The sequence below is a fragment of the Bactrocera neohumeralis genome, chromosome 6, assembly GCF_024586455.1.
Source record: "Bactrocera neohumeralis isolate Rockhampton chromosome 6, APGP_CSIRO_Bneo_wtdbg2-racon-allhic-juicebox.fasta_v2, whole genome shotgun sequence".
Taxonomy (NCBI): Eukaryota; Metazoa; Arthropoda; class Insecta; order Diptera; family Tephritidae; genus Bactrocera; species Bactrocera neohumeralis.
Genome location: NC_065923.1, coordinates 67,764,973 through 67,783,325, shown reverse-complemented (window position 1 = coordinate 67,783,325; position 18,353 = coordinate 67,764,973). Strand labels below are relative to the sequence as shown.

The following is an 18,353-nucleotide window of genomic DNA, read 5'->3' as shown; positions in this document are numbered from 1 at the left end:
ACGTCCTTGTTTTTGTGTTAAACCAAATCCGAGCGGTTCGAGGCTACGTGTTTCGCATATGCATTCGCAAAATCACAGATAATCTCGATCGTGCAGGTTTCTCGCTTTTCCAGCAATCCATTTTTTTTTTTGGCTTTTTGGTAGGTTGTCGTTACACGATGATAAATGTTAACCGTTATATGCATATTACACATACTTGGCTGGGTATTTCGGTAAAAAGCAAAAACAAAAACAGAAGCAAAAACATTGGCAACGTTTGTTTGTTTGCTTCACACTCTGCCTTGACAGCAGCAGAAAACAAAACAATTCATCAATAAATAAAAAATGCCGGTGACAATGTGCATGATACAATGGCTCGAAGTGCTTGCAACAAAGAGAAAATAGCGAAAATGAAAGGTAGGCACGTAAATAAAAGCAGCACAACAAAGCAAGGATCCACACACACACAGTGCACATAAATGTTACCGTTAGCGTTGTTGTAACGGTATAACTGGACGTTGTTGGGTAGTTGGACCATACCTAATATGTCCTGTATCCACTTTTCGGCTTTTGCTTACGGTTCCGAGCGAGCAGGTGGATTATATCGATTCTTTAATATTGCTTTGCCATAAACGAATGTGGTTCAATGATAGAGCGCAGCTAAGCATGATTTAAGCTGATTTAAGATTATTTTATATGGCAGAACTCGAGTTTAACCATGGTCATTCTCGAAGTTCAGCTGTGGAACTGTGATTTTTAGCATGACCGATGATTCCACCGGCTCACAAACCATACCAAGCCGTTATTTTTCTGGATGAAATGGCGGCTCTTGAATCTCTTTGGGTCGCTCTTCGTCTCAAATGCGGCAATTTTGCTTGTTTACATACCCATTGAGCCAGAAATGGACCTCATCGCTGAACAAAATTTGGCTCGAAAACGTCGGATCTTCTTGGAAGTTTGTAAGAGCCCATAAAGCGAAGCAATGTCGCTTGGGAAAGTCAAGCGGCTTCAGTTTTTGCACAAGCTATATTTTGTACGCTTTCAATTTAAGATCTCGACGTAAAATTCGCCAAGTCGTTCCATACGTCAGTTCTAAGTTGCGGCGAATGGCGCCGAAAAGGCTATCCACGGTCTTCATGTGTTGAAAAAAGTACCTCTATTTGGATCACCCGTTACATGTATAAATGAATTTCTGGATTTCCGTTGTTGCGACTGAAAACATTTCCATACACCATAAATTTGAGTTAAGTTGACAGTCCTTAGTCGGCAAATGCCGGACTTATTCGGTGAATAGTCCCGACTCTATTGGGAACGGTCTTTATGGACTTCTGCGATTTGCACAGTGTATTTTTAAAGAAATATGTCTTACTAAATTTGACATTTCTAGCTGAAAAATTTACACACTCTCCTTCTTGTTTTATACCAGTTTAAATAACAGAGTTTGCGATTTGACTGACTTTGGAATTCTCATTCAAATAAAGACTTTCAGAGCTGGTTCCTCAGTTATTAAACTCCTCTTTGGTTTGATTAGGTTAATTTGTATGCAATGTACCATTATCTAGAGACTGTTATCAAAAGCAACCCCGGTCCGGAGTACTCATTCTGTTAAGGGTGTAGTGAATGGTGAATACCACATTCCATTTTGAAATCTGCTTTGAACTTAAAGGTAATGAGTGGATCACAGAAAGATCATGTCGAAAGCGAACAAGTATTCGAGAAATTTTAACCTAAATTGTCGGCCCGTCCCAATATGTACTTAATATGTAAGGTCAAGTTAAAGAATATATTATTTTTACATTAGAACTATTCGATATAGATGAAATAAGCAACGTTTTGTACGATAAATTGTTGGCATTTCGAAGGTAATTTCATAAGGCCGCTTTCATAGAAACCCTAGTCAGTATTGGCAAAAAATTTTCATAAGCTTTTATTGAGATGAATTTTTCACCAGCGAAAACTTTTGCCATACACAAGAACAGGTAGTAATCCCTTATTGCCGGGTTCAAACTATAAGGTGGATGCATAAGAATATCACAACCAAGCTCTTGGAGTTTTTGGCTAGTAATTATCAATGTGTGTGGCCTAGCACACTGAGAGACCGTTCCACGACAGTCGGGTCTACGTAAACAGAACGGACCCGGATTTTATCTGGCCAAGGACTGTCAACTCGGCAGATTTCGGCCGCTAACACAACAACAACAATAAATATAGTTCCTCTCATTTAGGCGGACTAAACCGCTTCTGAGCGGTTGCTTCCATCAGACGGTCTATTTGTTGGCAGTACAAGTCCGAATTAAGAGTTTGACGGCAAGTGCGCAGTAGACGATACCCTGCCAATACCACCAAACACATAGCAAAACCTTGCTAACGGTCAATCCTGTCTTGGTCAACGTTTGCCCCGGCTCACTGCGATTTCACTACGACCTTTTTTGCTTGACGCTGTCGTAAGTGAGCCACTTTTCACCACCCGTAACCATCCGCCTCAGAAAAGGTTCGATTTTGTTGCGATCCATTAGCGATTCACAGGTGTAAATTCGGTCCATAAAGTTTTTTGCGTTAACTCGTCAAGCACCCATAGATAAAAATATGATAGAAATAATAGCCAAACCCGCTCCTTCACCCAGTAGTAAAATAAGGTTTGTGAGACTCCGTTAATTTCCGGTCTTTAAATCAATACAAATTCTCGTAGAATATGTCACTTCTGATAGTGAAAGGTTGCCTCTTGGTGTTGCCTATAGTAAACAAATCTAGCAAGTTTCTCTAAAAGCCATGATCATGGGGATTCTTTATTCAAAATTATTGCTGTATATATGTACTTGGAAAATAACCGAGGCCTGTTAATGATTAAGAATCCGTTGCCACGCCAGTCGGGTCTAAGTAACAGGAGAGATCATATTTTTATCTGGCGAGGCACGGTTAACTCAGCACCATTCCTCGAAATTATTGCATGCATGTGTTCTGTACAACAACAGTAACTGATTAAGAATATGTCTGTAATATTTCGGCGAATACTTAATACTGCGAAGAAATATAGTAATACAGGTAAATAAATGGAAGCAATTGTTAAATGTTCTTAAAGGTATTCAGGGAATTCATACATTTTTCATTTCACCACACAAATCATTGTAGTAAAATAACTGCAATATCTTCTTATCCCTAGCGCTCTTCCAGTTACTTCGTTTAAATTAAATGTCAACTCAAGTCCACGGGCTTACAGTGAAAAGTCAAAATGAAATCAACAAGAAGGATGGAATGACGCCTCAGTCAACCGCAATTTGCCGACACTAATGAGATTATATAATAGAATCGATTAAATATTTAAGTGAAACAAGTAAATAACTACATACTAGCTGATACATACTATACACCCACACATACATACATCTCTATATTATCTACACGTTAAGCGCATTACTTTAAATAAACCACTATCATCAGGCAGTCAGCGACACGCATGCACACAGCCTGTCACAAACTGCAACGCGACAACTATCACTGCACACTATAAACCCTCAAGGCAAATACGCGGCTATATGGAGTGACAACTACACGTTGTAAATGGGTGCTGCAAGAAAAATTTAAAGACGCAACAGTCCTTTCGTTTTTCTCCATTAGCTGAATGGTAACAAGTTGAAGTGAATTTAGTTAAAGTTTGTAAAAAAAAAAAGTTTTAGAAGTGAAAATAAAAAATGCATAATAAAATATTTAATAATATACACAATTTAAAATCAATAGCTCAAATATTTTTTGAGTTATAGCCTTCTAAAGTGAACATAGTCGCTCAGTTCAATCAGCTCCATCAGTTCATCTTTAAAATTTAAAGCCAAAAATGCAATGAATACCATCGATCAACCACCGTATTCAACAGATTTGCCTCCGTGTGATTTGTTCTTGTTCCCCAAACTGAAATTGCAGCCCCGTGGAACCCGTTTTCAGTCGATCGAAGAAATACAACAAAATTCACTGAAGGAGCTGAAGCACAACTCAAAAAGTGCTTATGAAAAATGTTTTGAGCACCGGAAAAATCGTTGGCATAGATTACTTTGAAGGCGGCAAAACTAAAATTTATGAATAATTAAATATTTTTCGTTTTATTTACAATTTCCGGGTACTTTTTTGTTACAATCGCCTTTTTAAACTGTCACACTGGGTATGCCCTTGTATGCTATGTAACCTCTACACGGGAAGAAGCTATGGATATACTTAAGTATGAATTAAAGCTATGAATTATATACTTAAGTGCATACATATAAATATGTCCCATGAATAGACGACACTTCCGAAAATTAATATATAAATTTATATACCCTTATTTTTTCCTCAATGAAATCCCATCTATTCACTAGCAGTAAGAGCTCTTCTATGTGCTGTGCGCAAATTTCTCTATCGGGTTTTTAGTGCATGACATCATATATGGCTATTGATGCAATAGACACTTTCGAAAAGACCTGCATACCAACATGTACAAATATGAAGCATACTTTTGCGGGCTGTCAACAGCAAGTGTTTTTCCGCATATCATTATCACTTTCTTTATATTTTTTTCTTCTGTTTACTAATGTGCATAATAGACATAAGCAATTTATAAAGACCAACTGATTCAGCAGCGCCCGCATCTACCTCCCGGCGACATTTTCACGATTGCTTATATACACAGCTTGCTTACTGAGTCAACTATTATCACGTTTGGTTGTGATGAAGTGGTTATTATGTTGGAGGATGCTTCCACGGCAGCTATTAATGATGAAATCAGTAACAATAAAAACCCATTGTGCTGAAAAATACACTTTATATACGAATTTACATACATACATAAACATATAAACAAATTTCAAGCGTTCTAATAATTTCTTATACCCTAAACAAGGTATATTTAGTATTTAGTCACTCAGTTTTGGAGATATCGATCTGAAAATTTTCTCGGGTTCTTTTTCCTCCAAGAAACTGCTGATTTGTCGGAAAGGCCGATATCGGACCACAATAGGTTATAACTGCCCTACACACTGATCGATTAAAATCAAGTCCAGGTATGAACAACTTTTTTTACGAGTTATCTCAACAAAATTTGGCATAGATTATTGTTGTTGTTGAATTCTGCAGAGTGGACAGTCCGACCGTAGACCCGAGCGTTACGTGGGTACGAGCGTTACGGTTATTGTCCAAAAGAGCGCTACAATCTCCGAACAAATTGTTGGGAACGGAACACTATAGCATATAGCTACCATGCAAACCAAACGATAAATTTCAAGTCCTTTTTCCATACAACATTTTCTTCAAGATTTTGTTGTTGTTGTTGTTGTCGTAGCGGCAGAATTCTGTCGAGTTGACAGAGTAAAAAATCCGGTTACGTTCCGGTTACGTGGACCCGACTGTCGTGGAAAACCTATATTCAAGACATTTGTAATGAATTAGTCCAACGTAAACTCCGAACAAAAGGTTGAGAAAGAACCACTATAGCATATATCTGTCATATAAACTGATCGCTCAAAATCACATTCTTGCATGGAAAACTTTTTTATTTCACAGTGCAACAATCTCCGAACAAATTGGTCAGATCGGACTTCAATAGCATTTAGTTGGCATTCAAAGTTTTGTTTTTATAACAAATTAAGAGAAACAATATTTAGCATAATAAGCGGGTTACTCTTCTAAATTCTCTTTAAAATTTTAGCAATAGTAAACATTTATTTTGCAAATTTAAACAATTATATAGAAATTCGAAGAAAAGTTTGACTATAACAAATTTTTAAGTTTGTTGAAAAACTGTTTTTTTCCATTAAAACTTAAGAAAAGTTACTGCATCCTAGCCAACTAGACTTATATACATGTCAACATCCTTCAGCAAAGTTCAGTGTCAGTTGACTATTCTGTTCTTACTAAACTTGTTGACTTGTTGCAATAAATTAACTTAAATGACAAAAAATAGAGCTTATCGAGTGAATACCAAACAACAAGAAACATAAAAAATATAGATTGTCGTTCTTTGTATGTGTTGCTGCCAACTTAAACGTTGAACAATGGACTGGCGAAAACTATTGTGAAGCATAAAAAAGCGCTTTTCACTATATTTTCATTTTTATTGTTACAATTTTTATTGAAATAAGCGAACATGCTTCAAAAATACATACATATACAATCAATAATAGTTTTACTAGTACACAAAATATAATCTTATGCTATATAAATAGAAGTCTAATTATAATATACTATATGATTCACATTAACAACTTTTTAACTTAAATATCTATAAAATTTTTAATTTCGAGCATCAGTATAAATACAAGCAATTGGCCTAAAATATTATATATAAATTTTGCAACAGATCTCCCTTATCGAATCTAGCCGCCGGTGATTCCTTGCATATAGATATCCTGCACCGTTGGTATGGCGTGCTGGAACTGCCGGCGTTTCGGTATTGGTTGTATATGCGGTAAACGCGTGCCATTAACTGCATTCAAGCTTGGTAGGAAATCGAAGTCGTCATCGCTGCTTGTAGATGAATTTGCTGAAACTGGTGCAGCCCGATTGTTTACAGTTGGCGCTGGTGAATTTACAGATATATGATTTCTTGGCGGTTCTGTCACAATGTGCACTCTTTTACGTTTTGCTGGCTGCAACGGTTTACGCCATAATGTGGAATCCTTCGTGATATTCTCATCTCGTCCTATATTACTTTCTGTTCTGCTGGCGTTGTTTGTGGCTGTCGCTGTAGCGTTGGCTAATGGTCTTACAGTTTGTGATGAATTTTGTGAGTTGTCACTATCGATTGACGGAACTTCCTCAGCAACTTCATGAGCATCTGGTCCTACATTATTTTCTAAACTCCTGATATCAATTGTCGCAGTTGTTGAAGCGTTGGCTAATGGTATTACTTTTTGTGACAAATGCTGTGAATTAACGCTAATGTCTGATACAACCTCATGAGCAGCGGGAGATGGCACCCTTTCGAAACCAATATTAGTTGTGGAATTTATACTGCTATCATCACTAACCATTAGCGAATGCGTTGATGATTCATAGCTGGTGTTACCAACATTTTCGTTATCAGCTTGATTTTCTTTTTCAACACTTTCCCTTAACTCCTGAGAGCGTCCTCCCAAATTGTACGGTGCACTTTGTTTTACAAAATCTCGCAAATGCTTTGTACGCGGCGTTTTATATACAATACGATCAAAGTCGTCCACTGACGACGAAGAGGACACAGTTAGTGAGTGACGTTGTTTTTTCTCTATAGCGCTCTTTAGTTTCATATTATACATATGTGTAAAGACTTTTGCACAATCTGCACAGACACGATTTTCTGGACGAAAGTCCTTCCTACGTTTGCGCGCGAATTCAACATGCTTTGGATTGGTGATAAGAACGCCATCGCCTTTCAGTAAATGTCCATCCGTTGATATGGCACACTTCACGCCTCTTATTCTAACCATTTCTTTAGCAAACAACACATGCAAATACTTTTTATTTAAAATAAAAATGTTCGTTTAAAATTGGTTGAAAATAGTACAAATGCATTTTGTTGCTGTATGCTGCCAGTATATTTAAATGTAAACAGCTGCCAACAAAGTGTTGACATAATATCGATAGATAGTGCAGTTTTATCGATAGCAGAACGTCACACTAAATTATATTTCATTTATGTAAAGAAATATTTATTGCTTATTTATGAATGAGTAGTTAAAAATTTAATAAAAAATAGATTTATTTATCATTTATATTTCCTCAAATTTATTATCGAAATAAGTTTTCCAAAACCTTGCATCCACAATTTACACAGTGCTTTGAATATAAATTAATAACTGTGTTGCCACTTTGTACCTAAATTGTAAAATGTAACGAATATCAAGAAACTGATTTATTAAATATAATATTTACTTTCTTTTTTATGTGTATTTTCAGCAGAAATATCCTTATCAGAGTTTCGAAATATATATAAAATACAGGTATAATAAGCCAAACTGGTTTCTAATAAACGCTGGAGTAGCTAATATTATGTATGCAGATATATGTATGTAGAATGTTCCAAACATAAACAAAAGGATAAATAAGGAATTTAATAAAAAATACACACAAGTGACAACGGAAACCCGTACTTTAATTATACAAAAGCGAACAGTAAAAATGTAACAACAACCCAAATATCGTTATAGTCTTCCAAGAAACTAACACAAAAGCAACAAAAACCAATTTCTGCTCACATGTCCACAAAACCAGCGATGGAAAATATTGTGGAAATTCACAGCAGTTACAACAACAAACGACAACTTTTCCATGCTAGGATTCAGAAAGAGTTTGCAACGCTAGCGACGAGTACGAGAGAAAACTTACAGCGTAACAACAACAAAAATAATATACACAAAAGCAACTGTAGCAGAACCACAACCACTACACACAACGAATATATTGGACAACAACAAAAGCAACAATCAAATCAACGACTAGGACCAATTCGGCGAGAGCAATTGTATTATGCACGACATGCGAGCGAGACAGTGGCAACAACACAAATGCAACAACAACACAAACAACAACCACAGCTAACGCCCACTGTCGACTATTTTCGCTTCTCTGCTCTGTATGCACTTGTAGCGACTTCCGCTACAGCAGCCGCGTGCAACATGCGTGAAACATACGCGTGCGTGACTGCGTACGCTGAAGATGCCGATGTCGTAGCTGATATTAATGACTATATGCCACACAACCATAATACACGACAGCGTTGTGTGCACGACGCCAGCATTCTGCATGCGAGACGTTGCCATAAAAGCCTTACACAAACACACTTCAGCAAATTTTTGCGCACCACATGCCTCCGTAGTGGTAGCGGTGGCGTTGTACGACATGATGCCGACGCAGGTGATGTCAGCGGTTGTGGTCTCTACAGTGCGTTTGGTACTGCCACCGGAAGCGGAACCACGTATGCTGGTAGTGGCCTCGATACGCGTAGCATTTTCTATTTAACGCTCGTATTTTTCATCTATTGTACCGTAATGATGCGCGCCTCCGCTGCGGCGACAGCCATTGCCAATGCGACAATGCATAACAATAATAGTAATAGCGTTGCCAATGATGCGCTCTCTGCGGGGGCAGTCGCTTTGTCGCCGTTTGCTGGTGATCCTACTGCGCAAAATGTGACGAAAAGCAATGTAATAGTGATTGACAACAGTGCCCAAGACACAACGTCAGTCCTATCGCCTAAAACTATGCACAATACTATAACAAAGCCATCACCTGTCGCCGTTAACTTGACAACTGCTACTGTGAATGCTTCATTGTTAGCAACAGCTAAGGCGTCAGTCGACTTTGTGGTGTACGCGAACGACACCAGCCTAGCGAAAGTGCAGCGCGTTACAAAGCGCGATACCGCTCATGTGCCTGATGATGAGGATGATTCCGCCTATCATGATGACGAATTTGATGAATACGAGGCTTTAATTAACAATAGATCTGGTGAGTAAGCAAAAAGTTAATTCATGAAATTATTTCCTTTTGCTGGTAGACCAAATGTCCATTCCGATTGGTTTTTGTTTTATTGTTTAACCAAATTTTGTATACTAAAGGGGATCCATTTCGAGGTTCCCTATTTTTTCAAAGAAAAAATACATAAACTACAAATTTAATGAGGAAAGTTTATTTTTTATTCGAAAGAACGTTCTTTGGCATTTATTTTTTTAAGACTATATCTTTCAAATGTTGTCCGCAAGTACGTCTCAGAAGGTCCATCCGTTGAGTCCAATTTTCAATGACTCTTTCGAGTATTTCAACTGGTAACTGGCGAATGTCATGTGTGATGTTTTGCTCTAAGGCCTGAATCGAAGCGGGATTGTCCGCGTAGACTTTAGACTTTACATATCCCCACAAGGAAAAGTCTAAGGGTGTGTTATCACAAGATTTCGGTGGGCAATAGACCAGCCCAAGACGTGAAATTATCTGCTCACCGAAGTGTTCTCTCAATAAATCCCTTCCTTGATGCGACGTGTCGGATGTGGCGCCGTCTTTTTGAAACCAAATGTCGCCGAGATCACGAGCTCAATTGAACTTCAATTTCAGGCATCAAATAGTCGGTTATATTGGCGCGATAACGGCGGTCATTAACGGTTTTGTTTTCAACGACATCATATTTAAAGAAATATGGACCGATGATTCCACCGGCCCACAAACCACATCAAACCGTTGTTTTTTCTGTATGAAATTGCAGCTCTTGAATTTCTTCAGGTTTCTCTTCATCCCAAATGCGGCAATTTCGTTTATTTATATGCCAATTGAGCCAGAAATGGGCCTCATCGCATAGGAAGGACGAGCGCCTTCAGTTCTTGCACAAGCTGTATTTTGTCAGCTTTCAATTTACGATCTCGACGTAAAAAGCGCCAAGTCGTTCCATTCCTCAGTCCGAGTTGCCTCGAACGTCGATGCTTAACGGTCTTCGTGTATACTCTAAGCAACAGTTGCTATATATTCGGTCGAATATTATCCGATTGGATTGGACTGATTGACTTAATATTTTCATACGAATCGCGTCTGCATTTCATTTATCAAATAATGATCGTAGCAATACGTTTTTCGACAATAATTTCGATTTTTTAAGCCACTCTAATATGTAAAAATTTCCGAAAAAACGAAATTTTTTTAGAAGCTGGCATTTTGTCAAAAATCGAATTTTTACTAATTTTTCGATCATTACTTGTATTCATCTAACAATAATTTTTTTGATTTTTAATTGGATATAATTTTACTGAAGAAAGTTTCTCTCACTGCCAGTACCCTTTTTACGGAGGTCCTCTTTAGGATCGGCTACGGTATCAAAGGAATCCAAAAAATTTTCAGAAGGAATCATAATGATTAACATTTTATGGTTGACCACTAAAATAATCCATCCCTGTAGTTGCTTGTTGTGACGCTACTAATATCAAAATATCAAAATATCTATATATATTTATTATTTGATTATTTATCAACAACAGCTAAGGGCAAATATATTGGTGCTCCCTGCTTCAGTAACATGACATGCGAAACTTCATTAATTCATGTCACCTGTGATAGGGAGACAAAGATTTGCGGCTGTGAAAGAAATTACCCAGTGCAGCTTGGACTGACAAAAGGTTGCGATAAACGTAAGTGCACACTCATCACCTAATTTATGGTATTTTCTAACTTTTTTTTGAAACGTTTGCAGCGAAAAAACTGGGCGAACAGTGTTTCTACGATGAAACCTGTATGTTTAGCGACGAAAATTCCCTTTGTGTTCAAGTGCGACACAATGCCATGTGTCAATGTGCGAATGGTTTTCACTCGGTTAGTCACACGAAGCCAACACGACGTGTTTTTTGCACGAAAGGTGAGATTGTATACGAAAATTTTGTTTTTTTATTAATATATTGTAAGAAAAGAGAAACTATTATTTTTTGTAAGTCTTTTTTATTGAGAGAATGGTATATAAAAAAAGTCAAAAGAAACCCCGTTCCTACAAAACGTATGTAACTATTACTTTCCAGTTTCAAACTATTATGATTTCGTTGTTAAACAGTACACAAATCTCAAAAACCAGCATATATGTTGTTCATAATTATTTTGAAGTTGCAGTTTCTGAACTTATGAAACGCTACTCAGTACTATTTTAATATTGGGTCTATAATTTTCCAGAATGAAACGTCGGAAATCATATAAAATATATATGTATATGGATGTGATCAGCATAACGAGCTGAGCGGATTTAGCCACGTCTGTCTGTCTGCATATACTGAAACTACTCTCTAAGTTTTTGAGATATCGATCTGAATTTCCGAAAATCATTCGCCGGAACCGCCGCTTAAGGACCATTATAGCATATAGCTGTCATACAAACTGAATGATCGGAATCAAGTGTTTCCATGCAAACTTTTTCAGTAGACGAAATATATTTAAGAAATTTCGCATAGCTTATTCTTCTTCTTTATTAGTGTAGACACCGCTTACGCGGTTATAGCCGAGTTTACAACAACGTGCCAGTCGTTTTTAATTTTCGCTGTTTTGCGTCAATTGGAAATTCCAAGTGTAGCCAGGTCCTTCTCCACTTGGTCTTTCCAACGGAGTGGAGGTCTTCCTCTTCCTCTGGCTTCCACCGGCGGGTACTGCGTCGAATACTTTCATAGCTGGAGTGTTTTCGTCCATTCAAACGACATGACCTAGCCAGCGTAGGCGCTGTCTCTTAATTCGCTGAACGTTGTATATCTCGCACAGCCCATAATTCCATCGAATGCGTTATTCGACGTTGCCAATGCGCAAACGACCAAAAAATTTCCGCAGAACCTTTCTCTCGAAAACTCGTAGCGTCGACTGTCTCTGTACCATATAGCAGGACGAGGATGATGAGTGACTTGTAGAATTTGGTCTTTGTTCGTCGAGAGAGGACAACATCCAAAAAAAATTGTGCAGATCGGTTCACTTCACCACATAGCATAGCCATACAAATTGAAAGATCGGAGTCCAGCGCCGGCTGGGTGGCCAAGAATGAATCAAGACAATTTTTGATAATCTGTTCTGTTGCAAAACGTATTTCAGTGAAGGCGTTCAGCAGCGATCTGCACACATAGTAGTAAAAAGAGGCAAGATCTGGGCTACAAGCTAGGCGTTGTCATGATGGAAAATTTGTACCTCGTGCCCAGTTGCAGATTCCGCGCGTTTTTTTGATAATCGCTCGCTTCATAATACAGCACGCCTACTCATCCCAACAAATACAGAGGCCTCTTTACCTTAGCGTTATGGATATTCGGCTTCGGCTTATTGGGCAGGGTTCGTATATGATGTTTTGCGTTAGGGTTATTGTAATGGATCCATTTTCACAAGCAAGTAACAAGTAATGGATCCACAAGCCGATACAAAAAGTCTTCTTTTTGTTGCCTGGTATTTGAAATCGTCTTCAATGACTCGTGGCTTCAATTTATATAGCACCCAATTTACTTGCTTTTGAATGTAGGCGACTGTTTTTAAAGGTTTTAAAAGGGCTGCTTCAGCGAGTTTCAAGGATTTTGCGATCTCTTCTTCTGTTTGACCACAATCTTCATCTTCCAGATGCTCACCTTAAAATATTTGTCGATCAGCACGTTCGTCTTCGATAAAAAGATTCTTTATTGGCGTAGATACCGCTTATGCTTATGTTATAGCCGAGAAAGTGGGGTCTCTCATCCGAAGCTGTTTTCTTCTTTTGATTGGAGATGTTTGGCGGGTCCCAAATCCAGCGCATAATCTTTGAGAGGAATGCTTGGCTATCTCATTTTAGCTCGCCTTCAAACGGACGATTTTTGCGTACCCAAAGGATACTTGGTTTAAGAACGGAAGTCGTGAGCTGCTTGAGCCATATGTAAAAGAATCGTTTCTCGCCACTTCCAAGTGAATGGCGCTCAGAGAACTTGCCTTGCGTGAACTTCTACATCATGGCTTCATCCTCCAAGATTACTACTTTTGAATTGGGCAAACTAGAAATTGTTGACCATATGGTTTCACCAAAATACGACGATTTTCAGCTTAGGTTTCGTTTTTATATAACTTATTCTACAATTTTTAGCCATCTTCCATATTATTTTTCATAAGCTTAATAAAAAGTTCAATCTTTCATTCTCTTCTTTAAATATAGACTTAAAGGAATTAAATTCTGATCTGCCTACTCTACTGGGTGTCGCAACGGGCATAGCAGTACTTACCGGTCTTATCTGTATGGTATTACATCTATTTACCAAAACGAAGTATCCACGTCCCCGAAACTTTGGCGATGCGAATCTACCGCCACCGATAATGTATTCTAGCGAGACAGGTAAGTGCGAAATCAACTCAAAAAAAAAATATATATATACATTTACTATATATATTATCCGAGTACCAAACGAAATTCCAGCCACTTTCTTAATACATTACTTGACATATTTACAAATTTCCCTTTCCTTCACAAATCTTCCTCGATTTTCTTCGACTCTCCTATTTCCATTGCATATTACGCCTTACTAGTTTATACAACACATTTATGTCCATCATTGAATCTGATATGCCTTCACCGATTCCAGGTATACCATTGACAGTACAATCGGGTCGACCATCATCACGTTCCAGTTTACGTTCGAGTGGCTCAATCGGTTCCTATGGCAATCGACGCGCCTCATCCGGTGGCGCTACAGCTGGTGTGCATGGTATGGGTGGTGGTGGCGGTGGCGGCAGTAGCGGTACGAAAGGCATACTCGTCTCTACATCACGTACAGGTGCGGCTAGATCGGCCGCCATATTGCTTATATCGTGTCATTTGACGGAGCTCGCCAAAGAGGCGGCCTTACGCACCACAACGTCCCGTCAAACTTCGGGCGCCGGCTGCAGTGCGAATTCGCGTGACAATCTGGATGAGAATGGGTCAGGTGGTGTCACAACTGCCGGCACAGTTGGCGGCAGTGGTAGCCGCAGCTGCGACAGTACATTGTCAATGACGCGTCATCTGCAGAAGCAGTTGAACCATCAGCGTCATTTATTAAGTCTTGAGCTGTCGCCGGCAAAAACGAAAAATAACGATAGAATTAGAACATTGTTGGGCATTAATGGAATTGATAATTATAGAACCGATGACGATGATGAGTTAAATAGTTTAGATCATAATCACCTGCAAATTGGTGCATTGCCGACACCGGCCAGTGAAACGCCTAGATTTGCGGTAAACATACGCTAACTCTCTCTCTCAAAACATTCACTGTCACTCTCTCTATCTACCTCTGTCTAACTCTCTCTCTCTCTGTCTATTGGTCACACAATATCTATTAAACTCTTACTCTCTCTCTCTCTCTCTCCAAAATGAAATACAAACATACACCTACACATACAGGCACACACCGAATACACCTGAACACAAATCGTCGTTAATACAATACAATTGGTGTCATGTAAGAGAGTCAATTATGAATTGGTGATCATTACTGATCAATATATGGCAGTTCTCGCACTCTACTACAATTTATACACGTGTCTTTATATTTTAACGCACAAATTACGCACTCGTTTGCAAACGTGATATTAAGAGGTTCCTAACGTGCCCAAGTCCCATAGAATCCCTGCTTTTTTCATGTCGTTGTTCCTTTAGTTTCTTTAGCTCTGTGTTGTTAAGTCTCTTAGTTCACAGTAGAGGGGATAGCATAATTTAATATCGCATAAAACCTTAGCTGGAAACTTTTTAAGAGATCCAGTAGAATTTGAGAAAAGGTAGAGCTAACTAACTCTGGGTTGAAACACAGAAACTGCAAAATTGTTCGTATTCGAAAACCATTATTGTTCTTTGTAAAGGATGCTGTACTAGCCGAATACAAATCCATGTTCGCTCCGTCGCACAGACCCACCGGCTCTAGGTACTCAACGTCTGTGACGAAACCCACTTTCAAAAATTAACTTTTTATTGGTTTTAAATAAATTGCAAGTTCTGAATATACTAATTCTTAAAAAATGCGATTTTGAGTAGATTACTTCTACGGTTCAACCCCTGTATAACTTTATATGAAATCTAAAGTCTTCTGAGATCATCGAAATCGCCATTCTCAATAAATTTGATTATTTTAGTTGTAGGACATTTAAGTCCAAAATAACTCGACAAACGTCAGGAATATTCTAAAGAAACCCAATTAGGTAAATATAGCGAAGCAACCGATTTCCGTGAGGTTATCTTGTCAAAAGAGTTTTCCATAAAATATCTTGAGTTTGATCGATCAGTTTGTATGGAAGCAAAATTCGATAAAGTTATCTCAAAAACTAAGGAGTTAGTTGGAGCATATGCAAATTAAAGCGGGTGGAATTAAAGGGAGCCAAAAAAATCGGAAAAGTCGCTTATGCGGAAAATGTTCTAAGAATCATACTGAACAACTTTGCTGAAGAGATTATGGGTCTAAAACTAATAACGTTACGACTGCTTACATGTTGTCATCGTTCATGACTCAGTACCCTGTTGTAGGCCGGCACGATGTGTGACATGTAGAATTTGGTCTTTATTCGTCGAGAGAGTACTTTACTTCTCAATTGCCTAATCAGTCCGAAGTAGCAACTGTTGAAAAGAGTTATTCTGCGTTGGATTTTGATGGTGACGTTAAATATTGGTAATGCTGGTTGCAAGAAAGACGAAATTATCTACGACTTTGAAATTGTGACCGTTAACAGTGACGTGGGACCAAGGCGTAAGTCGACGACTGTTTGTTTGATGACAGGAGATATTTCGTCTTGGCCTCGTTCACTGCCAGACCCATTTGCTTTGCTTCCTTGTCCAGTCTGGGGAAAGCAGAACTAACGGCGCGTGTGTTGAGATCAATGATATTAATATCATCAGCATACGCCAGCAACTGTACACTCTTATAAAAGATTGTGCCTGCTCGATTCAGTGCTGCAGCTCGAATTATTTTCTCCAGCAGCAGATTGAAGAAGTCGCACGATAGGTAGTCGCCTTGTCTGCAACCTCGTTTGGTATCGAACGGCTCGGAGAGGTCCCGATTCTGACGGAGCTTTGGTATTGCTCAACGTTACTTTACACAGCCGTATTATTCTTGCGGGCATACCAAATTCAGACATAGCGGCATAAAAGCAGCTCCTTTTCGTGCTGTCAAAAGCAACTTTGAAATTGACGAAGAGGTGGTGGGTGTCGATCCTCTTTTCATGGATCTTTTCCAAGATTTGGCACATGGTGTATATGTGTTCAGTTGTTGATGTTATAGGCCTGAAGCCGAACTAATAAGGTTCAATCAGTTTGTTGACAGTAGACTTTAATCTTGCACATAGTACTTTCGATAAAACCCTATATATGGGTAATCGGGTTCACCATCTCCTGGTGTTATGCTTTCACTGCCATCCAGCAGGCTGGAGAAGTGTTTCCTCCATAATTTCAGAATGCTCTGGGCATCACTCACTTGATCACCTTTAGGGGTTTTACAAGCGAATGCTCCGGTCGTGAAACCTTCTGTTAGTCGCCGCATCGTTTCGTAGAATTTTCGTTTCCCTGTCGGTCAGCTTGTCAAGCTCTTCGTACTCACCGATTTCAGCCTCTCTCTCTTTTTTCTGCAAATGCGTCTCGCTTTCCTCTTCAACTCTCGGTATCTATCCAATGCCATCATTTATATATATACAACCCTTTATCTATCTTGCTTAGTTTAAGGTGATACGTATAACCGTTAGGTGAATAAAGCTATTATACTTAGTAGCAACATGTTCCAAGTGTATAAAAATCGACCTACTCTAGTATATACAGAAAATCTGACATACGGCCACGGAAAAGCTGATCATGTATATATATACTTTATAGGATTTCCACTGTTTCCTTGTTCGGGATATAAAAAATCCTCATTTAATATGAACCTGAATTCAAAAGTGGTACTTGATGGTGTTCTTTCCAAATCCTCAGTACCCAAACACTATAAACGTTGAAAGCCCACAAATATTATTTATGTGTTAATAGCTTTCTTTGTATCGGTCCACGAACATTATTTAGCTGTTAATTGTTTTCTTTGTTTCGGTTTTCAGCATGTCAGCGTTTGTACAAGTATTGCTAGACAATCGCCTTTAGATCACCTAATACTAATAGAACCTATTTTGATGTTTCCTCATGTCTCAAGGTTTGAGCTATGGTATTGTCGAACCATTGTTGCTGTTAGGTGATTCTCTCACTCTCGTTCTCTGGATGTTTTTTATACAGGAAATGTTTTTACGGCAAACGACTTTACTGCTTAGTTTGACATACTGATTATCTGTCAGCAACTATATTACAAATTTAGCACATTTTTTATGTTTAGCATTCCCTAGTTTTCCTAGTTTAAACACAAATCCCTTTAAAAACAAACCCTAAATTTCCTGACATTAAAAAAATAACAATTTGCCCAAAAGTCTACACTAATGTGCACAAAAATAGCACACATTTCAAAATTCAAATATCAAAATGAAAAAAAATTTCATTGTTGCTGTAAAATATTGTAAATAAAATTGTATAAAATTTGCGATTTAATTAGACAAGTTGCCTAGCAGCTGCGATCCCATGTAAAATTGGAAAACCTCTAAATTAGTTAAATTATTTTTACGAAATTATTGTAGAAGTAGAAATTTGTACAAAAAATTAAATTTGAGAAAAATTACACAAACACATTTTAGGAGAGAACTAACATTCACTTTTCGACAACAAAAACAACAAGAACAAAATTATTCATGCATATTGTATCACACAGCAAAAGAAATTTGAAAACACCATACAAATTGCAACAACAATTGGTTGCAGGTTGCGTGCCGAACAATTAAAAATGTTTAAAAAATTTTAATAATTAATTATCTTATAATATTAATTGTTAGTATGCATTTATTGTTAATTACTGGTATATGATAATTTATTGGTGTTACATGTGTTGTGT

The 18,353-nt window shown here is 38.1% G+C and overlaps 2 protein-coding genes across 3 annotated transcripts in view; one reads left to right on the top strand and one right to left on the bottom strand.

Moving 5' to 3' along the window:
* LOC126761755 (uncharacterized) overlaps positions 1 to 18,353 on the top strand; it is a 40,508-nt gene that overhangs the window by 13,307 nt on the left and 8,848 nt on the right. Inside the window, exons 2-6 of one of the 2 annotated variants that reach the window (XM_050478134.1) lie at positions 7,879 to 9,429; positions 10,941 to 11,090; positions 11,153 to 11,314; positions 13,589 to 13,765; positions 14,028 to 14,204. In XM_050478134.1, the coding sequence (XP_050334091.1) occupies positions 8,178 to 9,429; positions 10,941 to 11,090; positions 11,153 to 11,314; positions 13,589 to 13,765; positions 14,028 to 14,204 (1,918 nt within the window). In that variant the 5' untranslated portion in view covers positions 7,879 to 8,177. Of the gene's footprint in view, positions 1 to 7,878; positions 9,430 to 10,940; positions 11,091 to 11,152; positions 11,315 to 13,588; positions 13,766 to 14,012; positions 14,205 to 18,353 lie in introns of both variants that reach the window. The other variant, XM_050478133.1, reaches the window with a different exon arrangement.
* LOC126761757 (uncharacterized) lies at positions 6,047 to 7,531 on the bottom strand. Its single transcript, XM_050478135.1, has one exon. It carries the CDS (start codon positions 7,407 to 7,409, stop codon positions 6,318 to 6,320), a length of 1,092 nt encoding a protein of 363 aa, XP_050334092.1. The 5' UTR covers positions 7,410 to 7,531; the 3' UTR covers positions 6,047 to 6,317.